This window comes from Danio aesculapii, chromosome 16 (assembly GCF_903798145.1).
Source record: "Danio aesculapii chromosome 16, fDanAes4.1, whole genome shotgun sequence".
Lineage (NCBI taxonomy): Eukaryota > Metazoa > Chordata > Actinopteri > Cypriniformes > Danionidae > Danio > Danio aesculapii.
Window position 1 is genome coordinate 3611007 of NC_079450.1, and position 16274 is coordinate 3627280.

The window sequence follows — 16274 nt, forward strand, 5'->3', positions numbered from 1 at the left end:
CTGTTGTCAGTGAAATAACGCCATATGCACATACGTCCATCTCGCGAATGTACTGTCTTCTGCTCATCTATTATGCCGCTCTTCCGCTGCACGTCAGGGCTTGACCTTACTGTGAACCGGGCTGAGCCAATAGCCTCGGACCTCGAGCTCAGAGGCTGAAATCATTCCGCGTTCAAAGTAAAAAAGTTCCAATAGCCAGAGGGATATTAATGACAACACGCGCATATATTCACTAACCACGAACAGAAAATAGAACTTACTTGCGGTATTTTTTATTTGGTAATGTCTTGCGGGCGAAAAGTTTGTTGTAACGCACGCGTTACTGAACATGTACCGAGTAAAATATTACTGAAAATGTATAAGTAATGCCTTACACTACTGCGTTACTGGAAAATGTAATACATTACTGTAATACATTACTTTTGTAACGCATTACTCCCAACACTGGCCACAGATGACTGCAGTGTTTTATCGCTCACCGGGTTACATAGGCTGAAGCAGGGAACTGAAGCCTAGGAGGACACTTGAGCATATTACTCTTACAGAGCTTGTGATGTTGTTTGATGCTAAATTGCTTTTAATTGTTTAAATTAAACTCACTGAATGATATTAAAGTGATGTTTACACCATTTCTGCATTTTGAAATCTAGACAACAGCTGGAGGTTTGTAATCCATAGCATGTTACTGCAATGTTTACAGTGCTGGTCCTATACTTCCGGGTTTCTTCCCACCGCAGCCTCGCTTTGGTTCTTTAAAATGGCGGCCACGTGAAATAAGCGGATGGCCTAGTGGTAAAGTGTCCTCATATAAAGCACTTTCTCACAGTGACCCGGGTTCAATTCCAAGCTCGAAGTCCTTTGCCAATCATTCCCCTCTCTCAGCTCCCCACACTTTGCTGTCTATAATCTCGGACACACTTTATTTTGATGGTCCGTTTGTTGAATTTAAGTTACATTGCAACTAATTCTCATTAGATTGACTGTTAGGTTGGGGTTAGGGTTAAGGTTAGTGTAAGTTGACATGTACTTACTAAGTTAAATGTGTGTTTAGCAGCAGTATCAACAGACATTAAGCAGACAATCTAATAATATTCAAATGGACCATCAAAATATAGTGTTACCATAATCTCTAATGTTCTGTCCAATAAAAGGTGAAAACAATAATTATATAATAATTATTATTATTTGCATTCAATAATTATAATTATTAAAAAATTATTAGTTTGAGTTGAATACAGTAAATGCATACAGAATCAATGCAAACACATGAACTGAGGTGAATTACCATTGCGTCAAATGTAAGAAAAGCATTTTTTCCAATGTAAATTAATAATTAAAGTAATTTTACTTAGGTAAACGGCTGAATTATATGACAACAGGAGGGTTAAACTCACTGTAAACCCTAGCTTTTCATCCATTTTTCTAAAATTATGTGTTGTTTGTTCATGCAAAATAGATTTAATGATTGAAATAAAATTGATCTGCTTTATTTTAAAGGTTTAGTGGGTCATGTTTGATCCAAATTGTGAAAAGTGTATGCAGAACTCCAACAAGGAGTGTTAAATTCACTATAAACCCCAGCTTTTTGTTCAGCTTATTGCTTTCTCCATCTCTCTAAGATTATCTAAGCACACGCGGCAGTCATCCTCATCTCAGGAGTCGATGGAGCTCCCGAAAGAGCTGATGGAGGACTGGAGCACCATGGAGGTTTGTGTTGACTGCAAGAAGTTCATCTCCGATATCATCGCGTCCAGCAAACACAGCCTGTCTCTGGCCAACAAACGTGCACGATTGAAACGCAAGACTCAATCCTTTATCCTGGCGTCCGAGAAAGGTGCAGAATACCGGCCTTCTGAGAGAACTATCAATGAGGTGTAGATGCAGACCTGATGCTGCCGTCGTCATCTTCTCGAAGTTGTTATAAACTAGAACGGGAGGTCAGTCTGTCAGACATGCTTTTACAGGGACAATAAACAGTTTTGGATGTGTAGCAGTTCTTTCATACACACACAAATACATTTTCTGTTATGTGCTGTTATTAATTCACATTAGTACTCATCAGGGTCTCATTTATAAACTTGTGAAATGTGTGAACGTCACTTCCAACGCAAGTATTGTGATCTATAAAAACAAACTTGACAGGAGAATGCAGGCAGCTGTATCAGTGAACTCTAAGTAAACATATTTAATTTAAATGTTGACTTAAATGAACCACTTTAAACTATTATATGAGCTATAATCAATGATAAATCATTTAATTTTGGCGTACGTTCACTTTTAGGATGGTTTCTAGGCAAAGTTTTACAGTATAAATGAGACCCCAGGGCTTTTCACACAAGAAATAATTAAACCTTGGTCGTTAATGCACGTTCACATCAAAAAAACATAACTATATTAGCATTCACATTGATTTTTTGGTTGTTATTGTTATTATTATTGCCGCATTATGCTTGAATTCTTTCAGCTTGGATGGATTCTGATTGGCTGTCATTGTTTTTGTGTAACATGTTGGTGTTTGCATTAAATTATAATTAAATAAAGGGATTTTATATTGATAGAAAGCACATTAAATGCTAATAAAGTGATTGATATCCATAAAATAATAAATATCTGTAAAAAAAATAATAGTGGTAAAGTATTAGGATTTCAAATTACAATAAAGGGGTAATCTGTCATCCTTGAATATAAAATAGTTCCTGTGTTATATATGCCTGACAACATTGGTTTTGCTATAGACCATTTTGAGGGATGTAAACAAAAACAGTGGTCCCAACCGATTTTTAATTTCTATAGCTTCCGAGAATCCAAAAAGAGCCACATATTGATAAATAATGTTCTGATGGCTGTTTCAACATTAAGTAATTTTTTAATTGTCTCTTGTTAGTTATGAAATAGTTTGATAACAAGCAGGAAATGTTGATGGGCCAATGACATGACCAAATTGAAATGGTCTATACACACCTATGATACACACTCAATTACTTTGGTTAAAAAAACGAGTATGATAGTAACTTATTTGCTTAATATAAAAACATATCAGGACGCATTCTAGTGTATGTGTGGATTCTGCTATTCATCTCCATTTTAAAACTATGTCTACATGGACAAAGTTATGCTTGGTGTGAACAGTATTAAAAACCCCGGTTTATCTTATTTCTTATGAGGCCGCTATTGTTCGCTTAACTTTCGCGGGCAAAATTCAGACAGTAGTTATGAATCGTCACTATTTGATTATGCATATTTTGCTTAGGATAACCAAGCTGATTTGACAGTCTGATTGTCAATTAAAGGGCTTTGTTTTTGGCTTCACTTCTAATGTCAACAATCTCCGAATTTCGCCATAAAATTCGTTAACGTGACGCATTTTTAAACGCGTTAACGTTCATATTTGCAGACTCCGTGTTTTTAATTGGACGAAAGCAGCAGCACGTGACCCGTTTACGCTGGTTTAGCTTTCATTGATAAGTTTTGCTGAATGGACTATTCTGACTATTAAAAGGTAGGATTAAAATCTTCACTCCATTAAAGCCTTGTTTTTTCATCGCAGTGTGATATTAAACGCTAAAAACGATTGTTTATACAACAAACGGTGTTTTCATGTCTGTTACTAACGTCATCATGACATCAAAATGTCACTATTTCTGTAAACCGTGTAGTTATGATTAATTCGACCATTTGTAATCGTTTAATGTTATTAAAATTGAGGTTGATTTTCTTTTAGACGTTTTGGCGGTCATTCGTACTTTTCGCGCTACACGAGTTTGGCGCCACAAAGTTTGTTTAACGTTATATCTCCGGCTAAACGCGCTACCAACGCTAACGTTAGTTAAAAATTACAAATGTTAGACGTTATCTATTAGATTGCGTTAAAAACGACAATAATAGCCACTGTGAAAAGCCCTGCTGATATTCTGTTTGCCTTCTTCATAATAAGCTATTTATCAACATGAAACGACCTTACAAACATTATTTGCTAGTTTGCTGTTCCTCATGATGCTAGTTCTGGATGATATACTGAATATTCAATAGTTTAACAGACTTGTCTTGTTATTTGCAACCAGGATATTCAATAAAAGAAAATTAAAAATACACAGGAAATGCATGTTGTTAATAATAAGGCCTGGAACATGCACCAGGAGTCCGTTTTGACTTTAAATGTGTAAAAAAAATAACTTCAGTGTGTCTCATGTTGAAATTTTATATCAGTAAGCACAAATACATAACTCCACATGAATGCTGAAGGTTTAAAAGACTGATCCTGTTAGAAGCACCATGAGATTTTGTTTACGCTGTGACTTTCATATTGTAATGTTGATGGTGTGTGTGTGTATATATCTGTACAGCTCATGATACTAATATCTAAATGAGATTTGACTGTAAATGCTGCGTATGTGGATTGACTTGGAGTAATTTGGAGATTATTGTCCCCTTGCGAGTCCTATGCGACCTGTTTTCTGTTATAACAGGCATGATGAGGTCTAATATGAGTTTATAAACCTTAAAGTTACATTTATTTTTACTGATTTATACATAATTTATGCTTTTTTATCTCCGGTAATAATCTAGGATGTACAGCTTTCAATCATGTTAGTGGAAGATATTTTTTTTATTTGTTTGTTATGATGATGATGATGGTACCAAAATCTAGAGGTGTAGTGATTTAAACACATTTAAATCGCATTTAAACAGCGTTTGGACAATGAAGTGTTGTTTTCTTTATGGCTCAAAAGTCGTGATTCATCACTTAAATCACACATGCATTTGATTTAGCACCAAACCCATATATTTAGGCAGTTTTATTTTGAGATATCCTGTGTATAAGAGCTATTTGTATGCATATTTTTTATCTGAGGATTGTATTTTGGAGTTTTTATCTTTACTAATATACTGCTTCTTGCTCATGGTGAGACACTGTATACGATGCATCGTATTTTGTTTTTTTTTAAGTCCGTGTGTGATGTAAGAGTTTGCACCTGTTAAGTCATTGATGCAAGATCTTGTAGAGTTGCCTTTTCCCTTAAATAATCCAATCTAAATGAAGAGAGACTGATGTCAGTGTGCATGAGAGTTGTTTTGAGGATCTTTAATTCGTTAGCTCTCCTGTTCAGTTGCCTTAGAAACATTGCCTTTGGGAGCATTGCATATCTATCAAGTCAGTTTAAAGGGGACCTATTATGCAGGACTCACATTTTTAAGGGGTTTAAACACAGTTGTGTGACAGCATGTGTGAATATAACCAGCTTCCAATGGTAAACATTCATTAGTTTTATTGTTTATAATCACACTTGATATAAACTGTCTGCAGAAACACTTTGATTAACAATCTTCCTTTGTACGTGTCATCAGAGGGGGAAAGCCCCGCCCACTAGTGACCATCTCTCCCTCATTAGCATAGGAAGTTAGTCTTGTTTTTGAATCTGCCACTATGCTGACACACAGGCATTTGTAGCTCCGCCCTCTTTTGAAAAAGAGCACAGTCTCATTTGAATTTAAAGCGACAGTCACCAAAACACCACAATTATTATCAAAGCCCAAAAGGGTCACTTTAAGAGGAATATAAAACATTATCTGTGTGCTATTGTGAGCTCAAACGTCACACACACACTCTAGAGCCATCAGAGACTCATTTTACAAAAGGGGCATAATAGGTCTCCTTTAATACACAGTCCCAAATCGGTTTTGTTTGCAGTAAAACTGCACATGCATTTCAACATCTGCACAAATGCTGTAGGTGTTTAAAATGTCGACATTAGGGGTGTCACGATTCTCCAAATCCTCGATTCGATTACATTTTCGATTCTGAAGTCACGATTCGATTCGATTCTCGATTTTTAACAAAAAAATTTTTTAAAGCACAAGCTATGCCATTTTAAGACGTATATGCAATATAATAACATCTGACCTTTGTTCACAATGTACCACACACTACATTGTCAAATATAAAATGTTTATTAACATTTCTAGCACGGTTCTAGCACATCAATTAAATGCTGAAAACCGGAGTTTTCTATCACTGAATAAGGTCGCATGTCCGCGGCTATAAATACTCCTATCGCGCTTGTAATTGCCTTTGCACGTATTGAGTTGCTTGGAAGTTTTATTCCAAATGAAGACGGGAGAGTAGTTTGTGTTACACTTGTCGGTTTAACAGATACATCTATGTTTTTGTGGTGCCTGTGGAGATGCCCGGCCATGTTAGTTGTGCTTTCGGTGGAATAATGTGGTATATGCACATTGCAGAGCTTGCAAACTGTGTTTTTTCTGTCGACAACACGAACGTTGTCAACATAACTCAATGGAAATCCAAAATACTTCCACACCGGCGACTTCAGTGAAAGAGGAGGGGGTTCAATTTCTTTCGATGGGTCTCCTGCGTCTGCAGTTGCCATGCTGTCTCGTGGCTGTTGTAGCTGTTAGGTTGACGCGCATGCGTGAGTTTTTTTTGATTCGATAATCGAGATTAAGCATGAATTTCGATCGATTTCTATTAAAAATGGAAATCGTGACACCCTTAGTCGACATGTTTAATATCTTAAGAATCATCTTTGAGCAAATAGAAACTAAGATATGTAAATAAATGTGTTTAAAAGAAGCTAAACAGCAGCTGAAATGTGCATGTTAAAACAGTCCATAGCAGGAAACTTTGATCAATGACTGTCAAGTTATTTTTTTATATTTTTTCCTCAGCCAGTGATGATCAACAGAATAAACTAAATACAATAATAATCGGTGTGTTGTGAATCTAATTCATAAATATTTTATTCACTGACAGCTTTCTATAATATTAGAATCATTTAAAATGAATCCAGGGTGGCACGGTGGCTCAGTGGTTAGCACTGTGGCCTCACAGCAGGAAGGTTGCTGGTTTGAGTCCCAGCTGGGTCAGTTGGCATTTCTGTGTGGAGTTTGCATGTTCTCCCTGTGTTGGCGTGGGTTTCCTCCGGTTTCCCCCACAAGTCCAAACACATGCGCTATAGGGGAATTGATTAACTAAATTAGCCGTAGTGTATAGGTGTGTGTGAGAATGTGAGGGTGTATGGGTGTTTTGCAGTACTGGGTTGCTGCTGGAAGGGCATCCACTGCGTAAAACATATGATGGATAAGTTGGCGGTTCATTCCGCTGTTGCGACCCCTGATAAATTAGGGACTAAGCTGAAGGAAAATAAATGAATGAATCCAAACTAGAGTTGAGCAATAGTATCATTCATCGATGATAGGCAGACATATCGCAGAGAGCTGAGGCCTATGCTGATTTTAAAAACGACATTGAGCTCATTTCGCATTAATGTAGGCCTATTAAATGTTTTCATTTCATTATTGAATAAAATGACTATTATTATTGTTATTTTTAATCAACATTAATAATAAATGATCTACAATTAGTTTGTCCAGTTCACATTAACATCGCCTAACCAACACTTTCAGACTGCAACACAACATGCGTTTAAATTGAAAATTAGACTAGCCTACTTAAAGGGGGAAAATACAATAATTTCAAAACTACAAGTTGATTATAGACCTATATTCACATTGCCTACCTGATTTCACCAAGTAGGACATGTTACTGGATTAACATCCTGGAACAACATTCCAATCAGCCAATAAGAATTAAGGGATACGTTACGATTAGGTTTATGCACTTCTACATGATTGTTATCCAGCTATTATTCCCCTCTGATTTTAGGAATAATTTACAGTTATGGTTGAGGGTATGGGTAAGGAATAGGTATGCACTACATTTTCCAACAAAAATTATGTTCCAGGATCAACATAGATGTAATCCAGGATCACATCGTACTTGGCAAAATCATGACGTGCTATTAGTATTCACATAACTCAAAACACTGCCGTATATCTCACAGGGGGACGATATGGCGATCTGACGATTTTATATCGCCCAACACTTATACAAGCCTACAGTTCTGAAAACAAGTCAGAGCCCATAAGCAGTTGTCAGGAATAAATCATCATTTTTGTAAGATACTTAGTTATGTGGCGACATGGTGGTGCAGTGGGTAGCGCAAGAAGGTTGCTGATTGGAGCCCTGGCTGGGTCAGTTGGCGTTTCTGTGTGGAGTTTGCATGTTCTCCCCGTGTTGGTGAGGGTTTCCTCCGGGTGCTCCGGTTTCCCCCACAATCCAAACACATGCGCTATAGGGGAATTGATTAACTAAATTAGCCGTAGTGTATGTGTGTGTGTGTGTGTGTGTGTGTGTGTGTGTGTGTGTGTGTGTGTGTGTGTGTGTGTGTGTGTGTGTGTGTGAATGCAAGAGTGTATTGATGTTTCCCAGTGTTGGGTTGCGGCTGGAAGGGCATCCGCTGCGCAATAACATATGCTGGGTAAGTTGGTGGTTCATTCCCCTGTGGTAACCCCTGATTAATAAAGGGACTAAGCTGAAAAGAAAACGAATGAATTAGTTATGTTAGATTTTTTGTAATAAATATCAAAGGCTCATGAGATTTTTAAAAAGTAAAAATCAAACAAGCAAATATTTTAGTTGAACACAATTTTTATTAGCATTTTTTACAACTTGCTTAATTTTGTAGTAAAATATCAAATTTTTGTGCTGTTTTTAGTCAGGAAATCCTTTTGTGCGTCTCCTGTAAATCATTTAAACATAAATCATAAATGTATTAATAGGGAAACAGAACATTTCTTTCTTTGTTTTGTGTCTTCATTTTTATAACCACAACCTGAGACATCTGTATATCTGCATTATTAGACTCATTAGCTAGTGTTGTCACGATACTGGAATTCGGTACCAATCGATACTTATACTTTAAAATCGTCCATTTGCCGCTAACATTTGAGCGCATTTTTAAACATCGCTGATTGGCCATTGTGTTCACATGCTCAACAGAAATGACTGTGATTGGCTGTGAAGATCATCAGTTCACCAAACTCACCGCTGTTTATTGATACAGGAACACTGGAGCATTTTAAAGCCGTGATTCATCAGTAGATCGCTTGTATGTCAGCTTATAGACAAACCAGCTGATCGACGTGACTTTAAAACGCTCCAGTGTTCCTGTATCAGTGGTTACACTCAGTGAACAGCGGTGAGTTTGGTGAACTGATGACCTTCACAGCCAATCACAGTCATTTCTGTTGAGCACGTGAACACAATGGCAAATCAGCGATGTTTAAGAATGAGCTCAAATGTTAGGAAATGGACGATTTTAAAATATAAGTATCGATTAGTACCGAATTCCACTATCGTGCTGACACTATTAGGCACTAGAACAATACCGATGGAAATCACATTAACCGATACATAAAACAACAAATAGTAAACAAATGAATAAATATCATCTAGAATACTTCAGAAAGAGAGACGCAGCTCTGTGAAGGCTTGTGTTGCAGCATATCAGGGTCAGGATCCGCTCCAGCGCTCATGCAGTTAAATCAGATGCATTTAATTATGACCAAACTCCTTCATTAGTGGCTCCAGACTCTCAGTCAGGATACGGCTTCAGTGTTTACAGCCGGACAGACACGTTTAACCCCGTCAGCGTCAGGGATTTTCTTAGATTTACTCTTAACCTGCAGGAAAACAAAAAAATCAGTTTATGAAAATGCACAGAGATAAAAGAGTTCAGCTGTTTTAGGGAATTTAATCATGTACACAGTAAAGTGAATATGTTCGCGCACCTCTGCGTCTCTGTGTGCGGGTCTCCTCTGGCTGTTGGTGGTGTTTCTGCTGCACTGTGTGCCGGCGTTCACCAGCCGCTTCTCCTTCACTGAGGAGTTTCTGCTCACCGTCACAGCCTTCTCTTCCCTCTGACCTTCACAACAACAACAACAACAACAGTCTGACCAGTCTCACTGCAGGACTCCCACAACTACAGTGTGAGTCAGAATTATTAGCCCCCCTGTATATTTATTTTTTTACCCCAATTTCTGTCTAACGGAGAGATTTCTTTAACACATTTCTAAACATATTAGTTTAAATAGCTGATTTATTGTCTTTGTCATGATGACAGTAAATAATATTAGACTAGATATTCTTCAAGACACTAGTATTCAGCTTAAAGGGACATTTAAAGGCTTAATTAGGGTAAAGTTAGGGTAATTAGGCAAGTCATTGTATAACAGTGGTTTGTTCTGTAGACCAGTGTTTCCCAACCCTGTTCCTGAAGGCACACCAACAGTACACATTTTCAATGTCTCCCTAATCAAACACACCTGGATCACCTAATTAGAACATAAGAAGAGACTCCAACACCTGAAGTTAATTAGTCAGGTAAGGTAGACATCCAAACTATGTACTGTTGGTGTGCCTCCAGGAAAAGGGTTGGGAAACACCGCTGTAGACCAGTAGTTCTCTACTAGTTTGGCCTTGGGACCCACATTTTTCCATGGTCATCAAGCCGTGACCCAATTTTTCAGGAAATATATATTATAATTTTAGGTGTTATAATTAATTTGTATTTATTTGTTAACATACACAAGTAATGACAGATAAATCCTAAGAAAATCACCAAGACTTATAAATAAACAATATGTTATTGCTGTCATTTAACTAAATGGATGCACTTTTGAGATGCCCTCAGCTCTTGGAGTCGTCTTTGAAAATATCCACAGGTTTGTCCTCGCATTCGGGATGTTTGGTGTCTGAATGTCGTTTTAATTTAGAAGGTTTCATGCTCTGTTGTGAGAGCACATCACTACATATGAGGGTTTAAGCCTTTTCTGTCGTCAATATATGTAAATCCATACTTTACATATTCGCGGTCGTACTTGCGCTTCAAGTTATTTGTTGCTATAATTAAATGAAATCTCACATGTCGTGCGCGCATTTCAAAATAAAAGTCCGGTATAAGCAAAGCACGTTAAAAATTAAACTTTTGTTGTTTTTTTGACCACACACTCCGCGACCCACTGAAAATGTTCACACGACCCACTTTTGGGTCACGACCCACCAGTTGAGACACTGCTGTAGACAATCCAAAACTAATATTGCTTAAGAGGGCTAATAATATTGACCTTAAAATGGCTTTTAAAAAATGTAAAACTGCTTTTATTCTAGGCAAAATAAAACAAATAAGACTTTTTCCAGAAGAAATAATATTATAGGAAATACTGTGAAAATGTCATTGCTCCTTTAAATATCACTCGGGAAATATTTGAAAAAGAATAAATATTTCAAAGGAGGATGAACAATTTTGGACTCAACTGTATATTCTAGACCTATTAATTCGATACTGTGCATTCATTTCCAACTGTGACAAAACTGACTGGCACTACCTGTGGATTTAAACTAATTTAACGCACACCCTCCAGCCAATCAGAGTCAAGACTTTTGACACACGATGGAATAAGATGATATATCATATTGATGAAATAAAAAGACTATAAAGTGTAAATATATACTCAATTTTTTGCAAAATACATTGTTTACAGTAAAAGGATGAGCAGACAGAAACGAGAATAACATTGCAAAGTACAATGTTGAAATTTAGCATTTTATTTGCCAATATTTTATGTTGGGCCTAGGGCTGCACGATTAATCGAAAAAAGATCACGATCTCAATTCGACCCTACACACGATCCTAATTCAGCTGTTCTACAATTCAGCTAATTATATTTTCAAGGTCAGGAGTGAAGGCAGTCGCACACGTCCTCACAGCAACATTGACACCTTCAATTGGTGCTAAAAGTGTCACACACTGTATTTACTTATTTATATATATATTTTGTTTATATATTTTCGGGGGTTTTTACCTTTAATGGACAGGACAGTAGAGAGTATTGACTGGAAAGCGGGGGGAGCAGAGAGAGGGGAAGGATCGGCATAGAACCGTGAGTCGGGAATCGAACTCGGGTCGCCGTGAGCACCGGAGTGCATGTGTCGGTGCACTAACCACTACACCACTGGCGCTGACTCATACTATATTTATAAGGTATAATTCACCCAGAAATGTCATGTCTGTCTTCATGTAATGATGTATTCGTGGCTGTGAAATCACACGTGAGCTGACCGCCAGCTGTTTGTTCACTTCCGAGAACCAGTGTTGCCAGATGTAGCTGACTGTTTCCAGCCTAAACCCCGCTGAAACTTAAAGGCACCACCCAGATATCTCTAGTCTCGTTGGGAGATCACAACCGTTGTAAGCATTTGTATGTGGAGAACGGGGGCTATGGCACCTCTTTGGGGGATAATAACAGGTTTATAAGTGAAGACAGGGGCTGGCGGGCATGCTGTTATAAAACCGCCCAATTTTACACTACCCCCCTATGTCATTTTTACCCGCAAAAATAAATTCAAAACCGCCCAATCTGGCAACATTGCCAAGAACACGCGCATGCCCGTCCATGACGCCTACTTTAGAGAACAGAAGCTGCACAGGCTGTGAATAACAGGTAATGAGGTTGTGAATAACGTTCAGTTTGTTGCACAGAGTGATCGTTTGAGGGCCGTGCGGGAGGTTTGATTTGCATGTGTGTGTTTTTTCTCAGTGACAGAAGCCATGAGCCGCACTCAGAAGTGAAAGTAAACCTGTGCACACATCAATGATCATATCGCATTTTACAGTTATAATTACGACAAGCATTTGATATGTTTTTTCTTTCATAGCGAAAGTGTTGTGCATGAAAATAAATGTTTACTGTGTCAGTATAGCTACTCTAGCCTATATATAATGTTGAATATAATGCAAGAAGGAATCTGATAATGACAAATGTCTCATTTTACCAGTGAAAACAAATGGTCTAATAATGTTGTCAATGACAGATGTCAAGCACATGTCTTAAACATAATAAATCAACATTATAATTATGAATATTAATATTCTGATGTCATCATTTTACTGTGAATGAACAAACAGGACATGTTGAAAGTCTGTTCAAGTCCACCATAATGACTGTATCTGTATTGAGCATTTGAATCAACAGTAGGCCTACACACAGGGCTAATATTATTATTGTTGTGTTACCATATGTTTGAGAATGAACAATAATAATAGGCTAATCATATTAACCTTTATTTTACATTCAGAGAATCGTGAGAAAATCTTGATCTTAATTTTAAGCAAATATAAATCGTGATTCACATTTTAGCCAGAATCGTGCAGCCCTAGTTGGGCCTGTAAAGTCCTGAAAAGTGTTTGATATTTTATTAATATTTATTTTATGTTATTCTGCATTCTTCATCAGAAATGTAACCTGAATTACTAAACAGTAAAATCACCTATGTATGAGTGGTCTTGAGTTAAAATGTAAAAAATAAATATTCCTTTCCATGAGGTCGAGGTCTATATATCTTTATCAAGATGATCATCCAGCCCAAATCTGTAGACTTTAAAACTGAGATTTTAGTTATAAATGTAAAACCATGAAAAATAAACATGAATAAAATCATTCTTTCAGATAATTAATGCATCAGATAAGTAATATTTCTCATCGAAAGCCTTGTTTTTTTAAATAAACTTAGCAGTTAATGGGTAGGAAGCATTTAATATATTCATTCACTCATTTTCTTTTCGGCTTAGTCCCTTTATTAATCTGGGGTCGCCACAGCGGAATGAACCGCCAACTAATCCAGCATATGTTTTACACAGCGGATGTCTCTCCAACCGCAACCCAAAACTGGGAAACATCCACATTCACTACGGACAATTTAGTTTACTCAATTACAGCATGTGTTTGGACTGTGGGGGAAACTGGAGCACCCGGAGGAAACCCACGCCAGCACGGGCAGAACATGCAAACTCCACACAGAAATGCCTACTGACTCAGCCGGGGCTCGAACCAGCAAGCTTCTTGCTGTGAGGCGATTGTGCTACCCACTGCGCCACCGTGACGCCCATTTAATATATTTATAATGATAATTATTTGGCCACTGAAAAACAACAATACCTAAATTGAACTTTTCCATCTGACTTTTCATCCCAAATCTGTTGCAATTGGATTCTATATATATATATATATATATATATATATATATATATATATATATTTATATATATATATATATATATATAGCAGGGCAACAAAATATTGCAATTTTGTCAGGGAAAAATGTTAATAATTTTTTAATAAATAGAAAAAAATCAAGAGAAATAAAATAATTATTAAAAATTAGTTGAAAGTAATTTTTCAATATTTTGATTGAATTTAAATGTATATCTATGAAGATGCTAGGTGAGCACACACTCTTATTATGATAATATAACAGTTTAATAAAACTTAATGCACCAAACATATTATCTGGATAAAAATATTCATTTTCAAAATAGGGTGCACTTATTTATGCATATAAATAATATTTACATCTGCGAATACGTCATCATGAGGGTGTCGTTTTAATACAAATGCTATATATTTCCATAGCATTACCATTGTATTTTTTCTCAGGGTGTGTCATTTCTATGTTAGATATGTAATAAATCTGCTCGTGTCTGACCTGCACCGGCAGCCGCTGTTGTATTGTCATTGTCGCTCGTGCCCGCGCCCGCGCTCTCGCCGGTTCCGTTACCGGCGGCTGTCCGTTCCGTGTCCGTGTTAGTGAGCCACGTAGACTCGGTGTCTCTGCTCTCGTAATACCGGGGCTCAATTGTGGCGGATCTGCTTCCCCCGCAGCCCATCGAGCCCGAAAGCATCATAAACACACACACGCGCGAGTCTGCTGGCATTCACGCGCGCCTGGGTCACGAGCACCGGGGACGCGCATTCACATCAACACCGCTGCGCGTCATTCCAGCAAACACAAGAGTGTTGGGAAGGTTAGTTAAAACGTTATTAAGTATTAATTACACCATTAAATTACTTTTCTCTTGATTTTTTTCACCATCCTCTTGATTTTCATCTTTTACGCGTTAGTCCAACAATAACAAAAGCGAGTGTTGGGAATGTTAGTTAAAAAAAAAGTTACTAATTTCATCATTAAATTACGGTAATCTATACTATTTTACACCAAGAGCATCTTACACACACACACACGAGCGCGGGTCTGCTGGTATTTTAGTCTATGGTATTCACCCGCGCCCACGTCACGAGCACCGCGGACGCGCATTTATATCAACACCTCTGCGCGGCCTTCTTACTAAGTTCATGTTAGTAAATGCATTAACTAATAAAACGTTATAGTAAAGTGTGACCATAAATAATAATAGCCTGTATTTACCCTCTGTATTCATAATTGATTTTAATAATAAATAAACATGCTTTTACAATTTGTAGGGTTTGCGTTTACAATTTGTATAGCAATTAGCCCCCGTGGCTAACTCTGGCTTATTTACAGTCTTACTGTTTATTAATGAGCATTGTCCCTGTTAAATTAATAGATTACTAAAAAAAAAAGAAACTTATTATACATATTTATTTATTCCATAATTAATTGTTGTCTTGAATGTTTTATTAAGATATTAATACGTCTCTTAGAACCAATAAATGTAAATAATATATTAAATAATAAATACATTATACTTATACATACAGAATCTGCATTAAATGTTTTAGAGAGGATAATCGACCAAGAGGCAACCTCCCGCTCTCCCTCGTGAAGCCAATACGGAAGTAATTGAAACGGCAATTCATGGAAATTCTGCTAGTCCTGGCTCCATAATACAGCACATTTCTATTGACCCCAGTGTTAAAATGGCCGGCTTTACAGCAGAAAGGTGTTTACAGCCTGGTACAAAGAACGATTTTGGGTCATATAGCTATTATTACCCTTCATGACATCTGTGAGGGGGGTGAATTTTTTTATAACTCATCTGTTTAGTTTATATTAAGTGATATTAAGTCTGTATAATTAAAGGCGTGGCCACAGCTAAGTCTCCCTGCTCACTGTCTCGTCACCTCAGCTGATTCCGGCTGATTAGCTGCTGAACTCTGCATATGCATCGTATTTTTGTGTTGTTTTATGTGGCTTTACTGAATCAATTGTCTTCCAATTATTTCCTACAATTATCAGGTGATATGGCATGCTGTGTGCACTTTATTATTTATATTATTTAGTGGCTTAGTGTATTACAACTGTGTTTTTAAAAGACTAAACACTTTATTGATATAGTGTACAGCCGAGCACATGTGTTCAGAACACAAACGAGTCGCAGGTAATGAAGGATTAAGCGTTTCTCCCTAAGAAAAGCCTGTCTAAGCACAATACTAGCAGGCGTTTGTAGCTCCGCACACACTCCGCCTCTTTGCCCTTATTTGGTTACCTCTGGTTGGAGCGATGACGTGCGAACAAAATGGCGTCGGTTGACCACACCCACTTGCAGCTTCATTTGCGCTCTTGAGAAACCTATGGGTGACGTCACGGATACTAC

At 37.3% G+C, this 16274-nt stretch overlaps 2 protein-coding genes across 3 annotated transcripts in view; one reads left to right on the forward strand and one right to left on the reverse strand.

Annotated features, from left to right (window-relative positions):
- spire1b (spire-type actin nucleation factor 1b) overlaps positions 1 to 6726 on the forward strand; it is a 69921-nt gene extending 63195 nt beyond the window's left edge. For both annotated transcript variants that reach the window (XM_056475816.1, XM_056475817.1), the window contains one exon: positions 1620 to 6726. In XM_056475816.1, coding sequence (XP_056331791.1) covers positions 1620 to 1878 — 259 coding nt within the window. In that variant the 3' untranslated portion in view covers positions 1879 to 6726. The remainder of the gene's footprint in view (positions 1 to 1619) is intronic.
- Positions 6727 to 9177: 2451 nt separating this feature from the next.
- baalca (BAALC binder of MAP3K1 and KLF4 a) lies at positions 9178 to 14593 on the reverse strand. The gene is made up of 3 exons (XM_056476151.1): positions 14405 to 14593; positions 9652 to 9785; positions 9178 to 9543 (listed from the first exon to the last, which is right to left on the reverse strand). Exons 1-3 carry the CDS (start codon positions 14583 to 14585, stop codon positions 9460 to 9462), a joined length of 399 nt encoding a protein of 132 aa, XP_056332126.1. The 5' UTR covers positions 14586 to 14593; the 3' UTR covers positions 9178 to 9459.
- Positions 14594 to 16274: the final 1681 nt, after the last annotated feature.